The 17,525-nt window shown below is 40.9% G+C and overlaps 1 protein-coding gene across 19 annotated transcripts in view; it reads right to left on the bottom strand.

Annotated features, from left to right (window-relative positions):
• The window catches only part of NRCAM (neuronal cell adhesion molecule), a 280,017-nt gene that overhangs the window by 55,184 nt on the left and 207,308 nt on the right, over positions 1 to 17,525 (bottom strand). For 14 of the 19 annotated variants that reach the window (XM_041723226.1, XM_041723232.1, XM_041723228.1 and 11 more), the window contains 8 exons: positions 17,356 to 17,461; positions 15,033 to 15,229; positions 13,521 to 13,643; positions 8,265 to 8,435; positions 7,702 to 7,758; positions 5,705 to 5,816; positions 2,912 to 3,096; positions 1,332 to 1,463 (listed from right to left, as the gene is read on the bottom strand). In XM_041723226.1, coding sequence (XP_041579160.1) covers positions 1,332 to 1,463; positions 2,912 to 3,096; positions 5,705 to 5,816; positions 7,702 to 7,758; positions 8,265 to 8,435; positions 13,521 to 13,643; positions 15,033 to 15,229; positions 17,356 to 17,461 — 1,083 coding nt within the window. The remainder of the gene's footprint in view (positions 1 to 1,331; positions 1,464 to 2,911; positions 3,097 to 5,704; positions 5,817 to 7,701; positions 7,759 to 8,264; positions 8,436 to 13,520; positions 13,644 to 15,032; positions 15,230 to 17,355; positions 17,462 to 17,525) is intronic. The other 5 variants (XM_041723235.1, XM_041723241.1, XM_041723237.1 and 2 more) reach the window with 1 other exon arrangement.

Here is a 17,525-nt window from a genome sequence, read left to right as displayed (position 1 = left end):
GGCTTGGAGGCCACAAGGAGTGAAGCTGCTCTACTTCAGAAGCCTGACGGTTGTCTTTATTGTGAGTTGACACTATCTCGGCCAATTATTAGGTTATTGGCTAGAGGTGGTCCTGGGTCTGGGTTTTAAACAAAAGCTGATTTTCTCTCTCTTTCTCTGTCTGTCTAAGAGAAGGTATGAATCCCAAGGAGGGGAACATGTGCAGAGATGCTCCTGCCAACAGCAGCTGGCGGTGGGTGAGGCCAAGACAAAAGCAGAGCTAGCGGGGCTCTGTCCCCTTGGCATCTGGTCTGGAAGCAAGGACAGGCTATATCTTTTGTCTTGTTTTGTTTTGTCCTAATCCTCAAATGTTCTACTACTACCCTCAAGCCTTTAGCTAGGTTTTGTAAAACTGGTCTTTGCTGTGATTTAGAAGATAAATGGACAGGCCTGTGGCCACATTTTGGGGGACTGTTCTGGGCAGTGTGGGGCAGGCTAGAGAAACTGGCTGAGAGGGACAGTGGTCCGGGGATGGTGGCGGAAGAGGTGGCTCAAGGTGATCTCGGGATACCTGGGGAGGGATAACTAATCAAGGACTGAGGGTCCTGCGTACCAGCATCATCAGAGGATGCGTTCTTCTCTGGGCATTAAACCCGGCGGTGACCCCTGAAGACCTGAGAATTTGGGAATCACTCTGCTGTGCTTAGGGCTGGAACCTCTTGGGGAGCCTGAGTGGCTCCGTCGCTGAAGCATCTGCCTTCGCTCAGGTCATGATCCCAGGGTCCTGGGCTCAGAGGAGAGCCTGATCCACGTCAGGCTCCCTGCTCAGAGGAGAGCCTACTTCTCCCTCTCCCTCTGCTCCTCCCCCTGCCTGTGCTCTCTCTCTGTCAAATAAATAAAATCTTAAAAAAAAAAAAAAAAAGAGAGAAAGGGATGAAACCTCTTTAAATAACAACAGCCACTAGCTCTACCCTTAGCCTCCCCAACATGCGTCTCCTCCAACTCCTGTGAGGTTTCCACAACACACTTGTTGATGTTTTGAACAGAGAAGATAATCTGAACTCTCCAGTAATGTCTATTTCTGACCCTGTCATCCTTTCTGGGACCCATGTGAAAAACGGGAAACATGGCCAAATCCTATTAACACATACCATCATGTTCAGAACACCAACTATTCAGTCCTAAGGAATACCTAGAGGTAATAAAATAAACATCCAAAGTTTATCTGGTGCCTATTTTTAACTTACACACGGCTTCCTCACTCATTACCAGTTATTTCATACCCATTTGTCCCCTGCTAAAATGTAGCTATGCTCTGAAAATATAGACGGAGCCCCGTCAAGGAAACTTACTTTCTATTGGGACTCCATTCGATAACCAGCTAATTCTGGGTTTGGGATTGCCATTAGCTCTGCAGATCAATGTCCCATCTTCTCCTGGGGACAGCACAAGATTTTGAGGTGCCATGATCCAGTATGGAGCCGCTTTATTAAAGAAAGGAAAAAAACCACAAACATTTGAATCATACAAGTGTTTTTAGAAAATTCAAGATATTGAACTATTTTAATAATAAAGGTAAGTATTTTGCAAAACATCTGTTGGCTTCATTTTTTAGGAGTGAATACATTTATGAGTGATGCCTCAAAGAACACTTCAGATTTTTAAAAGAATTGTTTAAATAATAATATTAATACCACTATGTATTATTTCTAGGCCCCTTTGATACAAATACTATCTTGTTTTGCATTAAATTAATCAGATGTTAAAAAGGTAACAGATTTCACTAAGGTTGTAGAGCAGTTTACAGGAACAGATAGGGCTAAGAAACACAAATTTAAATTCTGAGCCCTGCAGGATACACATAATTATAAAACTAGGAAACAAGTTTAAAAAGTTTGCATGTTTGAGAAATTGCAAAATTAGTATAGAGAATTCCCATGAGTCCTTTTGTCTCTAATGTCACCTTATATAGCGATGGTACAGTTATCAAAACAAGAAATTATTAGAAATGGTTCAATACCATTTGCTAAGCTACATCCTACTAGGATTTTCCCATTTCTTTATCCAATGCCTTCTTTCTGTCCCAGGACCCTGTCCCGGATACCACCTCTGTTTACTTATCCCATCTCCTTTCTGATTTCTTCTAATTGGACAATTTTGTGATCTTTCCTTGCCTTTCATGACCTTGACACTTTTAAAGAGTGCCCATTGGTCATTCTGTAGAACGTCTTTCAACTTGGGTTTGTCTGATGTTATCTCATGATTACACTGAGGTTTTGAGTGATGGATCCTTCTTACTGCATCATTTCAGGGAGTACACGATACCAACATGACTTATAACTGCTTACGCTAACCTTGAACACTTGGTTAAGGTAACATCTGTCAGGTTTCTCCTTTGCAAAGTTGCTATTTACCTGCTTTCCATAATCTGTTCATTAGAAATGAGTCACTAAGTCCTGGCCATACTCAAGGGTAGGGAAATTCAGCGCCATCTCCCTCCCAGAGGAATGGTAAAGAATTTGTGGGCCTTATGTTAAACCTGCTTCCATAATTAATTTTTGGAGTGTGTGTGTGAAAAGAAATATTTTGAGGCTAAGGGGATACCCTGTTTTTCCTTAAAGTTTCATCCATCTTTCATCACTGGCTTTCACCTGCAGCAGGTATAACTGCAGGATTTTAATAGTGATTTTCGATTTCCCTCATTCTTTCTACAGCTATTAATTGGAATTCTTCTATGAGAAAGATTTGAGGAATTGAATTTTAACCTGAATTTAGATGCACTCTAAATAGTAATGAGAAGGGATCAAGCATCAAGAATGTTGATAAAAATTTACACTTATTATTTTTGAAGAATATAATCAAAGGCATATTTAATTGAAGATTCACGACTTCTCATGAAGGCAAGAGCCATGCATTTGAAACAACTGTATACCTTTAACTGTGACAGTGATGGTATGATGGATAGCTCCCAAGGCGTTTTTAGCTATGCACTGGTAATTTCCAGAGTCTGCTTCTGAAACCTGAATGATCTGCAGAGTTTTCTTGAAGTTCCTATAAAATGTCCGGTTGATGGGCAGTGTTCCATCTTCTTTTATCCAGTAAATAATTGGGGTAGGCCTGATAAGATAAATAAATGATAGTGTAAAAAAGCAGCTCACCTAACTGCTTTTGAGGGTGAATTTTCAAGCAAGTTGGTAACAAATTCTTTGTATAAAGATGAAGAGAAATATAAAGACATTGTAACTAGCATCGCACTTTTATAAATAATGCTCAAAAACCCATATTTAAGTCTGTAAGCTAACACTGTCACATAAGTGGCACCATGCTAATACACGGCACACCATGAACTTTGACTTTGCTGAGCAATGAGCATGCTGGCATAAATGACTTTACTGAAGGGACCTCATTATGTTCTTCAAAGTTTCTGGGTGAGACACTCTTGGAAAATTTTACATGAAGGAGTATATCAATCAAAAGGATTACTACAGGGATGCCTGGGTGGCTCAGTTGGTTAAGTGTCTGCCTTTAGCTCAGGTCCTGATCCCAAGGTCATGGGATCAAGCCTCACATCAGGCTTCCTGCTCAGCAGGAAAACCTACTTCTTCCTCTCTTCCTCCCCTCACCCATGCTTGTGCTCTCTCTCTCTCTCTCTCTGAAATAAATAAATAAAATCTTTAAAAAATTTTTTTTAAAGGATTACTAGGAATTAATGATACTGAGGGGTTTTTTTTTAATCAGCTAGAGTTAAAAATGCAGAGAAAGACCTGATACACATTATTTGTGCCCATGACCTTTTATACACACTTCCCTATCAAATATAAGAAATTTGATCTAGGGACTTTAGCAGATCTTCACGAGGATAAAATAAAAATCTATTGGACACGAACATTTAACTAAGCACCAAACTACAGACCACGCACTGAGTTGTGTGTTGGGAAGATAAAGACAAAAAAAAAAAAAAAATGGTCTAGGCCCTCAAGAAGATCACGATATTTGTCCTTAGAAATGCAAGTGGGATTAATAAATTGATAATCTGCACCTCACGTGATCTGAAGGTGAATGTATAACAGGGATAGAAGCATGAGGTCAAACTAAGTCATGGATTATTCTCAAGGCCTGCTTACTACTCCCCTAAGCAGTTGTTAAGAATTAGAAATATTTTGATTCTGTGAGTCCTACAGTTATCGGTTTATAAATGACAGAGCCCCAATCTTATTTTATAACATCCCAAGATTTTAAAAATTCTTTTGGAAGTTTTATGCAATTTCCAAATATCTACCATATTTTCATTTTTACTATTATAATAGACCCTCCGTGGGAAGAAGAATCACAAAATCGTAAGAATGGGTATCTCTACTCCCAAAAGGTTGGAGGTTGGTAGATTAGACCACTTTCTAACACCATCATGATGAAAATTGCAAGGGTTTGGGGTATTTTGTTTTGTTTTGTTTTTAAATTCTGGTGGGAAAGATATATAATCTAATATATCTTTAAGGAGGGGGTGTTGCTAGTTTTCAGTTACTTGAGGAACTGAGTGGCGTATATTGTGATTTCCTGACATGACCAGCAGAGGCCTCCATGTGTCGTCTCTTGCAGTGAAGCCATCCCGCTGCGTTACCAAGTCAAGGACAGCACAGATCGGAACATGGGATCACAATATTTCTGAGATTCCATTCAGCGTGTCCAGCAAATGTGCCCATATCAACAGTACTTGCTCTGTGCCAGGCTTAAGAGGGAGCTATGCAGAAACTTGCCTCTGATGCACACCTAACATAACAGTTGTTCTTGTATTGGAGCTGAGGCCTCCTTGTAGCCCCTGTCAAGGGCACATAGCTTCTGAGGGCGGTGTCAGCTTTGAGGTGTGCACAGATGAGGGATCTGCAGAGAAGCCAGGCTTGTGACTTGCCAACAGGAAGTAGTGGGAGGGACAGTGTGCCTGTTCTGAGGCTAGGCCCGAGGAGGGCGTGTGTGCTTGTTGTTAGAATAAGCCAGGGCTAGACTGCTAGAGGGACAGGAGAAACTCAAGGCCAAGAGCTGCCCTGCTTGCAGCCAGCAGACCCCCAGAATTGTGAGTCCAGAGCTGAGCTGCCTAGCAGGTGCACGAGCAGGCTCAACCTGAAACATCCCGAGGTAGCCCACGGTGGCAATTGCCCCGAGATTTGTGGACAAATGATTAATGATGAATAGCTATTGTTTTTAAGCTGCTAAGTTTTGAGGTTGCTACCTGATAGTAGCGAAATAATACACCCTAATTACAATCAGAGCAACCATGCGGTGATTACTGATACTTATTTCAAAAGGAACGCTATTACATTAAGAGAATATTTCAATAATAGGAGATTCATGCGGCTTATTCTGAAAACAAGTATCAATTTTTTCTTGATGTTTGAGGGAATTAGTATTAAGGCAGTGATTCTTGCTTTGATATCAAGGCCTCTCTACCAATCCACTAGGTTTTTGTAAGAAATGTACATCAAGATAGAAAGCACAGGGGCACGTGGGTGGCTCAGTGGGTTAAGAGTCTGCCTTTGGCTCAGGTCATAAATCCCAGGTTCCTGGGATGGAGCTCTGAGTCAGGCTCCCTGCTCAGTGAGGAGTCTGCTTTTCCCTTTGCCCCTTCCCCCTTGGCCCACCCCCACCCCGACCATGCTTATGCTCCCTCTTGCTCTCGCTCAAATAAATAAATACAATCTTAAAAAAAAAAGAAAAGAAAGCATGAACTCACAGCCCCTCTGCAATGCATTCTAGCGAAAGGACATTCCCTCTCAATTCCTCCTTGTGACTGGCATTGCCTTCTGGAGTTAAAAAGGTTGGTGGCCTCTCTCTATTTGATTTAGCTGCAAATAATAAAATCAAATGGATTAAAAGTTATGAATATGTATTTCTAGAAACACAGTTCACTGCCTAAAAATCTAATCCCTTTTCCAAACCACTTAGCGCTGTGAAATTTGTTAAATTACACGTCCACACTCTCTGCCTTACAAACATTGCTCACTCAGCTGGGAACAGAAATGATGTGGGTTCTGTAAGCACTAATACAAAGGACCATTTTATTCTTCTGCATTCCTTTAATTTGGGTTACATTTTTATGAATTTTTGGCGGGTTGGCAAATTTTCCAAATGTGGACATCGAAAGTCACGTTATCAGACCCTCCAGCCCTTAAAATTAGTGCTGGGGTCAAAGAGAAAAATTAACTATATTGTGGAAGATGTTAGGTTTTTCTAAAAGCTGTGACTATGGGAGAGGTAGTTTGGTTTACATGAGGGACAACATTATGGTCACTTCCACTGATTAAGCATGAATGGTGGATGTCTAAATATCAAGATCCTCAAAGTGCAAGATTTATGGAAAACCAAACCAGAAAGTTACTGACAGAGGTCTGGCAAATTATGTGCCATAGATTTAAGAATTTGAATAAGAATTAGGAATGTTAGATAATGAATATGAATAAGAATAATGAATGTTAAATAAATTTAACTTGGTTTCCTCAATGAAAAAATAAAAAAGGCCTCAAGTCAGAGATCTCAGGGAGCCCCTACATTGGCCATCTTCCATTTTATGGAAACCTTGCTTAAATGTGGCCTTATCTTCTGATGGCCTTTCAGAAAAAACGTAACATAGGAATTATACCATCTTAAGGTTCCACAGCTCTTTACAGTTTCAACACTTAAATGCATTACCTATTTGATGTTCACGGAAACTGAGTGAAGAGGTAATATATGAATTATTCTCATTTCTCAGAAGAGAAAACTGTATACCAGGGAAGGTATTACTTGAGAGAAATGAGATTTTCCTAAGACTTTAGAAATTGTGGAACAAATCTTATCTCTCTGAAATCACTTTGGGAATGGTTTTGAGGCCCATCTTTTTCAGGAGTATATTAAAACAAAACAAAACAAAACAACAAAATAAAATAAAATAGTAAGGCAGGAGTTGTGGCATGCCTACTCTGGTCATTGATAGCACTTTAATGTTTTTTGCTTTATATCTCAAAGGTAAAAAATAAATATAGCAGAAATTCTGCCTTAGAGATCATTAAGAGGACCCCCATATCCAGAAACCACAATCTTCATCGATAGACTCTATACTTGAGAGTCACACTTCCCTTAAGGAAATCAAATTCTTTTTTTTTTTTTTTTTTAAGAATAAAGCATTTTTAAATGCTCTATTTTAAAAAAGATTATTTCCACTGAAGATAGTGGCTTGGTTTTAAACAAAACTAAGAGAAACACTACTGCTGGTTATATGACATTGACGATGTCATGTGAGAACAGATGGGAAATGTGATGATCTACTATCAAAAGCCACTTATTGTTAGTTGCTAAAGGTTACTAACAGACTGACAAGTTAGTATTCCAGCAGGCTAATGCACCCTTATTTGGTTAATGGGAAAAGTTTGTGAACAAGACGAAAAAAGAAAGAAAAATATAATTCTGAACATACACAAAAGAGTTTTTCCCCCAAATCACGTGAAATGGTGCTTTACACAAAAACAGTGATAATAATTTTCATTATTATACATACAACGTGGAAAATGTTTTAGTGACATGATGTAAGCTTAGAGCTAAATTTCGTAGGAAACACGCAGTTGTTCTAGTGGTATTAAACATGGAACCAGGACTTTCATGAAGAAATTAGGTTTAATAGCTATGGAGGTGAAGTTAGTGAACTAAACTCTATGATGAAGGAGAGAAGTAGCGGTTGCAGTCACCGAAACTCACCACTATAAAACTCAGTGTCACTCAAATTAGCAGCTATAGTGTCATTCAATTCATCCACTGAAATAAACAGAATATTATGAAGAATGCAAAAAAGCAGGGGAGAAGGTACTACAAAAAAAGTATCGGGCAACAAAAGCAAACATATATACAGCTATGCTGACCTAGTGCCACCCCTACCAAGAAACACAGACTTTAACTTTGTATGTGACTGATTACTTCACTCAGCCACCCCTGCTGGTAATATAGAAACAGAGCTGAAGCTTCAGGCCTGCAGTTACAGGCATGGCGGGGCATAAAGCATAAGTAAATGCTCTGGACACCAAGGAGACTCAGAAAGTTATCATTTAAACAGCAATGGTAATATCACGTCAGCAAAGAATGTCAAATACAGCATTCAGGTTATGTGTGCTCTTTACCTGCCAACACGCCAATAACTACTCACACGTAGTTTCCTGATCAATGAACCTGTTTGCCTCAAAGTCATAGTGCTTACTAGTTAATATATTTTACGCAAGCTTGTAAACATCACTGAAAGGGCGAGAGTCAGGAGGCTGAGATCTTACCTGAAATCACCTTCACAGAGATAGGTTGCTTCTGCTGTATGGTCTGAGTGTGATTAAATCTGGCGTAACAGATATAGTCTTCACGGGTGTCCTCCGGAAGAACGTTGGAGAAGTAAAGGTCTCCGTTCAGACCCTGAGAAACCCTCTCACTTTGTGGAAGTCTCTGAAAGGCTGGAGAAAGGCAGAGAGACATCCAGATGATTCCATCACAAAGTGGCCACTTTCCCAATGACCAAGATAAATGTATCTACTAATAGTTTTGTGAACTTCACTGGAATCTCCCCCCCAACCCCCCAAAGCTCTTCCAGTAAACGCAAGTAACTGTTGAAACAACAGCATGACACATGCAAACTCCAACTGTGCCTGCCAGACCCTCATTTCTCTGGAGTGGGGGCAGAGATGAGATTAGAGTTGCAGTCAAGTGCTGTATTAAGCAAGTGTGAACCAAAAAAACGCTTTATGAAACAGTGTCCATGACTTTTCCCAATATTTAACAGTTATGTATAGAGCTGTCAAACCCATAGACACTCGTATCCTAGAAAACGCATTTAAAAAGCTTGTAAGAGGGTAGCCCAGGTGGCTCAGCAGTTTAGTGCTGCCTTCAGCCTAGGGCGTGATCCTGGAGACCCTGTGGAGCCTGATTCTCCCTCCGCCTGTGTCTCTGCCTCTCTCTCTCTCTCTCTGTCTCTGAGTTTCTCATGAATAAATAAATAACATCTTTAAAAAAATAAAAAAATAAAAAATAAATAAAAAGCTTGTAAGAAAGTTAACTTGGGTAGCCTCTACATGCTTGGTCAGACACCAAAAACTGTGAGAGCACCTAAATGTGAGGTAAGGCCCAAGGCCCATGCGAGGCACCCCAGGCTCCCTCCCCCACAAGCCCTTGGAGGCATCAGATAGCACACAGGACAATCCACAAGAGCGTGTGGCAATGATGTAATGCTGCAGATGAGCCCTTCAGAGGCCCGCCCAGCCGAGTCTCCTCCTCTCCATGACTTTTTTTCTTTCTTTCTAACCTACGACGTATTTTTACTTGTCCCACGTGTGCTTTGTTGCCTGTCTTTATACACTAGAATTTTGGTTCTGGGAGGACAGAGATGGTCTGCTGTAGCCCTTAATGGCACCAGGCCCCCGCAAGGGGCTCCGTGATTCACTGAAATCAAGTCGGCACTCTGACCTTCCAGCTTCACAGCTACCTCCCCTCAGGTCCAGTTAGGGAACTGTCCAGCCTCAGGTACTGAAGGATGAAGGACGCAGGCAGGTGGGGCCGCTGATCTACGCATGAACTTACACTTGGAGGGCTAATGTGTGTGTTGAAGCTTCTGGCTCAGTTCCCGGAGCCCTAACTGAGAGTTCTGTGCCTCTGAAGTGAGAGAACCAGGAAACCTGCACATTCCAGTAGCCTTGGGGCTAGGTGTTCTGTCTTCTGGAGGATTCTCTGGTCTGAGCCATGCAGTGTGCTCCTCCTACAAAAGGTGCCCTATCTAACATTACATGACATGCAAAATTGGGAGAGAAAGCCCGCAGCTCCTTGGGGGCAGGAAAATGTGCATCCGGAGCTTGAAAGAATGTAGGTAGGCCCTGTTAGCCAAGTTCTCAGTCAAGACGGAGATTTAGCTGGTGGTTGTAAATTCATGATTATAAGCCATGAATGCCTAGGGAAAGAGTTGTTTTAAAAATAACTCAGGAGGGGCACCAGGGTGGCTAAGCAGTTAAGTGTCTGGCTTTCAGTTTCAGCTCAGGTCATGATTTTGGGGTTGTGAGACCAAGCCCCGTGTGGGGCTCCATGCTGGGTGTGGAACCTGCTTAGGATTCTTGCTCCCTCTTCCTTTGCCCCTCCACACCCCTGCTTGTGCTTTCCCTAAAAAAAAAAAAAAAAAAAAAAAAAAAAAAGAAAAAGAAAAACCAACTCAGGAAAATAATGTACACTTATTTAATGCACACAAAGAGTTAAAGATAAGCATACATTTATTCTCTTCTGATTCTTGGTATTTTATTTTTGATGGGTGTTGGTAGGTCAAATGAAAGGGAATGGGACTTCAAGAGGATGGTAGGACTTTCCTACGACTTTCCCAAAGTTCCTTTGCCTTACACTTAGGAAAAAAAAGGAGGCAGATAGGAAAAACTTGGCAATGTCATCTTGCAAGACAGAATGCTACACAAATCTGAATTCTTTCTCGTATTCCAGATGCAATTTCCTTGGAAAGGTCCAGATCCTTTGCCAACAGCCTAAAATGTAGGTAAATGACACAGCTACGGAGTACCACATGGAAAACAAAGCTACATATTTAGATAAACCTAAATCTTTACATGTATTCTTCTATTTATTAAGTGAAAAAAGGCTATCGTTTCTGAATTAGAACCAAGGACCGAACACTGGGCCTCATTTGAGCGGTGACATTTGGATACTGTTATTCTCGACCCCATACACCTCTCGTTTGAATCTGATTTGTTATGTATTCTTTCAAAATCTGTTCCAAAGCTGTGATGCAGTAACAGGAAAATACGTTTGCTCATTTCTTCACTTATGTATTTATTTTTCACTTCTTTGGGATACTTTCCCTGAGTATTTTCATGGAAGAGTCACAATTGGAAATCAAATATTCTAAATTTAGAATTTAGCTTATTTTCTCTTTAGAAATGTGAACAGTGTGAATTCAGAGGAAATCATGGCCCTGAAAATAGACTGTATTCCCTACAAATATTTTGCATTCATTCCCACCGTTCCACCTAAAAGATTCTTCTCAAGGTCAACAGTGATCTCCATGTTGCCACATTGAATAGTTGTTTTTCAGTCAGATAACAAGTTATCTGATCTTTTGAAACCGTTGATTGTTCTGTCTTCTTGACACTTTGCTTCACCTTATCCCAAGGACACTGCTCTCTCTGTTCTTTTCTTCCTCTGTGATTGTCCCTTCTCATCTGCTTTGCTGGTTTCTCCCTAAGTTCCCCTGGGGGGCTCCTGGTCTCCATACCCCTTCTCCTCCAGTTCTCTCACCCAGCCCCTAGCTCTAGGAGCCCCTCTGCACTACTTTTCCAGCATTGCTTACCAGAACCCTGTATCTGCCTTCCAACTCCTGCTAGGCACCTCCTCATGGCTGTCCTATGGGCCTCGCACCTCCAAACCCCTGCTTTCTTGGTCTCCAAGTGGAACATGTGCTACCTCTAAGGTAACATGCTAGGCTATTAGCACAGGAGGTTTGGGCGGGGAGGTGAGGCAGCAATCAAGAGGACCCTTAAGAATAAGGTTGCGGTAAACAGATGTGAAATAACCTAATGGATGACTTCATTTGTGCCTCAGTTTCCTCATCTAAAAAGCAGAATTACCTCACATCTGTCAGAATAGCTATTATCATAAAAAACATAATAACAAGTGTTGGTGCGGATGTGGAGCAAAGGGATGCTTGTGCACGGCTGGTGGGAAGGCTAGCTAGTGTGGCCACTCTGGAAAACAGTACAGCAGTTCCTCAGAAAGTTAAAAATAGAGCTACCCTACAATCCAGCAATTCCACCTTCTGTGTACTTATCCAAAGAAAATGAAAATACCAGTTTGAAGAGACACATTACTGCAGCACTATTCACGATAGCTAAATATGGAAGCAACCCGTGTCCATCCACAGATGAATGGATAAAGAAGTGGCATATATACAATGGAATACCACTCAACATTAAAAAGAATGAAATCTTGCCACTTGTGATTATATGGACGGACCTAGAGAGTATTGCACTAAGCGAAACAAGTTAGACAGTGAAAGACAAATACCATATGATTTCACTTATATGTAGTATCTAAAAAACAAAACAAAAGACACAGATGTGGGAAAGAAACTCTTGGTTACCAGAACTGAGGAGGGGCTGCGAGGGGGAGGCGAAATAGGCAAATGTAAAAAAAAAAAAAAAGAAATAAGCAAATGTGATTAACGAACACCAACTTCCAGTAATAAAATGAGTAAGTCATGGGACGTAATGTACAGCGTAGGGAAGAAATCATATTGTAATAACTCTGTATAGTGACAGATAGTAATGAGACTTATTGCAGGGATCATTTTGTAATGTGCAAAAATATGAAATCACTATGATATATACCTGCAACTAACAGGACATTATTATACTTTAATAAAAAATTATGTAAAAAAATAAAAAGGAGATGAATAATCAGACATGCCCCATAGAGTGTCATAAAAAATATTGATGCAATAACCCATGTAAAGTTCTCAGCAAAGGAACTGACACTTAATAAACACCCAATAAATATTAGCTGTTGTTGGAGATTAAAAAAAAAAAACCTAAATGAAAAAATATAACACATCCCAAATAGCTTGATTCCCTGCCCCACCCCCACTCATGGGCTTCTGCTGTTCGAGGAGATGGTGATTCCATGTTGCCAGCTGCTCAGTGTTCAACTCTATCTTCATCTTTGGTCGTTTCCTCTCGTGCCCCCAGCCTGATCCTAATATATCCTGGAGGCTCTACATCCAAAATATATCCAGAAGCGGACCATTTGTTCTTCACTTGATGGCCCTGACCCGAGTCCATGTCTCCGTTAGCTCCTGCCTGGATTTCAGCTGTGGCCTCCTGGCAGGCATCCCTACCCTGCTGTTGTCCCCTCTGGAAGCCACACAGGAAATGAAGGGATGCTACTGCTATGCCTTTAGGTTCAGGTGCAGTCACTCTTTTGGTGTCTCCCTACTTAATTCAGAGCAAAAGCCAAAGCACTTTGTACTGAGCCCTGGACTTCTCTGACCGTATCTGTCTCCCTCCCTCTGGGCTACCTTGGTCTGGCCACAGTGCCCTCTGGGGCTTTTACAGGCACCAGGATGCTCCTGCCTGGGGCCTGCCTGTTTCCGTCCACCTGGACATTTAGGAGCCTGTCTTGCTCTCTCATTCCTTTAAGTCTCTGCTCAAAACTGCTTATTTTTCTTCATGGCATATATTGCCAACTGGCATCTACATTATAAGTGCATTTATTTCTGCTTCCATCTCCACCTCTAACTATTCCCACTGCATAGAATATGAGCTTGGTGGAAATAGGAAATCTGGCTTATTTTGAGCGGTGCCTGGTACACAGTAGGTGCTCAAGAAAATCATGTTGCTTATTTCCTGACATGTCATTTATTTCAACGAGCTTTTATTTTCTTTGAGCATCTCTGAAACATTTTATAAGCATTTTAGGAATCACAAGAGTTAACAGTTCATTGTGACAGCAAATCATCCTAAGAATCTTGAAGAAAGAAAGTTTGTATTTTTAAAACTTACAATTATCCATCCAGAATATTATAGGTGGTGGTAATCCGAGTGGGGGTCTACAGGGAAGGATCAGAGACTGGCCATTTCGAAGTGTTATTGGCTCAAGTTTCTCTTTGGTCCACAATGGTGACCCTATGATATAAAATAAGAACTTCTAAGTTACTTCTGCATTGAAAAGTAGAAAGAGCACTAAAAGGACCAAATAAACTTTTGGGGTAACAGTAACTCAGAATTCATGTACATTAAGATAACGAGAAAATAATCTTTTTTTCTCGTGGGAGAAAATAATTCTTAAATCCAAAGTAAAAAAATTGTAATTTTCATTCACTGCCATCAATAGTATATAAATGCTGATTTGGCAATGCCAGGTCTAAAAATCTGTATTAGATAAATCATTAAAAAGATACATAATTTCCGGGCACCTAATGATTACTAGATAAATCATTAAAAAGACAGATAATTTTCGGGTTGGCTCAGTGGTTGAGCCTCTGCCTTTGACTCCAGGTTGTGATCCCAGGGTCCTGGGATCGAGTCCCACATCAGGCTCCTCACAGGGAGCCTGCTTCTCCCTCTGCCTATGTGTCTGCCTCTCTCTCTGTGTCTCTCATAAATAAATTAAAAAATATTTTTTAAAAAAGAAGATACATAATTTCACTACAAGTGTGTTTTTCACGGAAGAATGGAAAACACTGAGTGTCAAAAGATTTGTTTAAACAAATAACTGTGCACCTCTACGCTATTAGCTATTAAGTAAGCATACTCATGTATAAGATTGATATGAGAATATACATGATATGTAGATAATTCAGAAAAGGTTATAAAATAGTACTTCAGAATGAGCTTTACTGGAACACATCCATGCATTACCTGCCTAGGAAACACGGAAAGAACGGCGGTTACTTGCTTGAGTGGAAAGGTTCATGAGTAAATTTTTCAGTTGCGTTTTTGTTGTTTGCAATTTTTTTCCCTAATAATGAACACAGGTAATAACAAGTTTCAAAACGACCAGAACTCCAAATGGTTACTGTTCTTTAAATACGTGTTCTTTAAACACAAGTTTGTTGAGAGGTCATGAGTAGCAACTGCTGCCAAAAGGAGCCACAATAATATCAAGGTAATGAGGCCACTCTGCTTCCAGTAAAACTCTGAAACAAAAAGTTAATTATCCGTGGTCCATTTCCTACACCGAATTTATTTCTGACAGTCGTTTGGAAGTTTGCTTCATACATAAGATATGTGAGAAATTAATAATTTGATCAATTCGGGGGAAGAAACACTTTTCTTACTACTGGTGTTTTATTCTCGGTTTGCATAAAAGACACTGGGTTGGCAAAGCATCGGACGGAGGAACTCAGGGGGCAGTGGAAGGGAATAATTTTCAGGCAAAACAAAGCGAGAGTAGTTGAATCAACGGCATTGCTTTCTTGTAAGAGTATCTGGATGGTATCTGGAGGTAACAGATGCTGAGTCTCAGAGCCAGCCTTGAAATAGGGTCCCGTTTGGTGGACAAGTCCCACTTACTGGATGGACGGACAACAATGTTATTAGAAATTGCTGCTCCGCGTTCATTCCTGGCTGTGCACTGATAGACCCCTTCGTAAGTCTCGGCTTTCCCTTCACTCATGATGTTGATTGTGAGGGTTCCTGAGCCAGGCTTCATGGTGACGAGAGGGTCCTTATCTATGTCAAAATGAGTCCCATTTCGGGTCCAGGAGAAGCTGCCCAACACATCAAGGATTAAGCTTGTTAACATTCCAGAAAAATAGGATTACTTCTTCTTTCACAAATTCCTAGCCGATTTGTAGGTTTCTAGAAATAATGATTACATTTTCATATTCGGCCAAAGAGCAATAGGCTCCCTACCTAAAAGGTTTCATTGGGTCCTGACTTAGAAAAAAGTGCTGGCCATACATTGTAAGGTACATGTCTTCATTGGAACTAGCCGAAATCTGTCCCGAGGAAATCATGCACATAAATTGCCTGTCATTTTTCAAAGAAAATACAGAAAGTAGGTCTCCAAGGCACTCTCTCTTAGAGCTTTATTAGCATTTTTATTGTAAACTCCATTGTTCACGGAGTTGATAACCTGTCTATAAAATTTTGCTCTGGGCTGAAATGTGACAAGAAAGGCCTTCGCGGGTACTAGTACATGTGTGCGGTTAAAAGTGATCAGGCCAGTTTCAAGGTACCAAAATGCAAAGGGAGGAGGGATTCAGTGGTGTCTCAAAAGTTGGTTATTTAAAGCGGTAATTCTACATAAAATACATTTTGAGAATTTTCAGTTCTAGAGATTGATTTTGTAAATTCCTCGGGAAGTATATGAAATTGTCAACTGAAATGAAATTCTTCTTTTTCAGTTTCATTTATGTAAAAGATTGCCTTAGATAGAAGGCATGGTGCTCAGGTAATTAAATGCTTTATAACTAGTCATAAATCCACAGAGGCCACGCTCATAACAAAGGCATGAATCTCTAAACCTCACTATGTTTTCCCTGGGCCACTGGGATTTCCTTTCCCACTGCTTACCCTACTGCAGTGGTTATCCCAACATCTCGGGGTGGGAGGTGGCAGGAGGTGGGTGCTACTGGCAGAGAGGAGGTGAAGAACAAGGATGCTGCTAAATACCTGACAATGCACATGACAGCCCCCTGTTCTCACAACAAAAAAACTATCTGGCCCAAAAATAGTAGTGCAGAGTGGAACAATCCCGCCTTACAGAGAGCAGCAGGGAGCCTTAAATCAGTGTGAAACTGAAGAAGACTCCACGAAATGACATCACCTTTGGACTTGGATGCTAGAAGTTTCTAATAATATGGCAAGAACATACTGTTTTGAAGCAAACCCCTGTGAATGTTTTTGATATACTTAAGTGTTTAGCACCAGTGAATTTTTTTTCTCAGGTGCCCATCTGCGATAGCTAGTAAGGCTGGCAACTGACTCAGAAATGAAAGATTTAGAAACTGTCACCTCTTTGATATTTAAAAACCCACATTACATTTTAATAATAATAATCCAACTCTCCAAAGCTCCCGTGATTACTGTGAGACTGTCAGAGCATCGGCTGATTAGCCTCAGGATGCTGGCTACGTTGAAGAGCATGACCAAGCATCAGTTTCTCATCTATAAAATCTATTGGTTGGGCCAGATAAACTATCATGTCTCTCTCACCTCTAAAATGCTGTGCAGTGCTCATGCCAAGATCCAACTGGAGAATCCTGAGGACTGAGCCCTGCCACGTCTGAAAACCCCACGTAGGACTGTTTTAGAGACCTCTACAGAGCAAGGGCGGATCTTTGAAGCCATCCAATTCAACTTATTTATTTTACAGAGGAAGCAACTGAGGGCCAGAGAAGAAAACAGGTTTGCCCATAAGGACAGCAGAGCCTTTAGAAGGCTTTCCTCTGCATCTCTCTATAATTTGTGAGCCCTGTGCAGAAGGCTGTGAGGACAGAAATGCAATGGTCTGTTGTTCAAGAAGAACAAATCTGAGGACGCCTGAGTTGGAAAAGTAGAAAGCTGGGGCACCTGGGTGGCTCAGTGGTTGAGCGTCTGTCTTGCACTAAAGTCATGATCCCTGCATCCGGGGATCCAGTTCCGATCGGGCTCCCTGCATGGAGCCTGTTTCTCCCTCTGCCTATGTCTGCCTCTCTCCGTTATGTCTCATGAATAAATAAATATAATCTTTAAAAAAAAAAGAAAGAACAAATCTGACTTTAATTCATCAGAAAGACAAAACGGATGAACCTCCATGTGGTACTTCAGAGATACGAAGAACCTGAAATTACCTTCAACATTAACACCAAAGTTTGTTTTCAGATCTGTAACAGAGCAGAAAGCCACCCACCTTGGAGGAGGTTTCCCTTTGGCCTCACACTGGATTACGATGTTCTCTCGAGGGTCGATAATGTAATCTTTTGGAGACTGTTGAGTAATGGTTGGAGGTTGTACCACTTAATCGTAGAAAGAAGAACAATGTAAAGAAATCATTTAAGATCATAAACAAAAATCACTCTT

The sequence above is a fragment of the Vulpes lagopus genome, chromosome 11 (genome assembly GCF_018345385.1).
Source record: "Vulpes lagopus strain Blue_001 chromosome 11, ASM1834538v1, whole genome shotgun sequence".
Taxonomy (NCBI): Eukaryota; Metazoa; Chordata; class Mammalia; order Carnivora; family Canidae; genus Vulpes; species Vulpes lagopus.
This window is presented reverse-complemented; position numbering and strand designations above follow the sequence as displayed.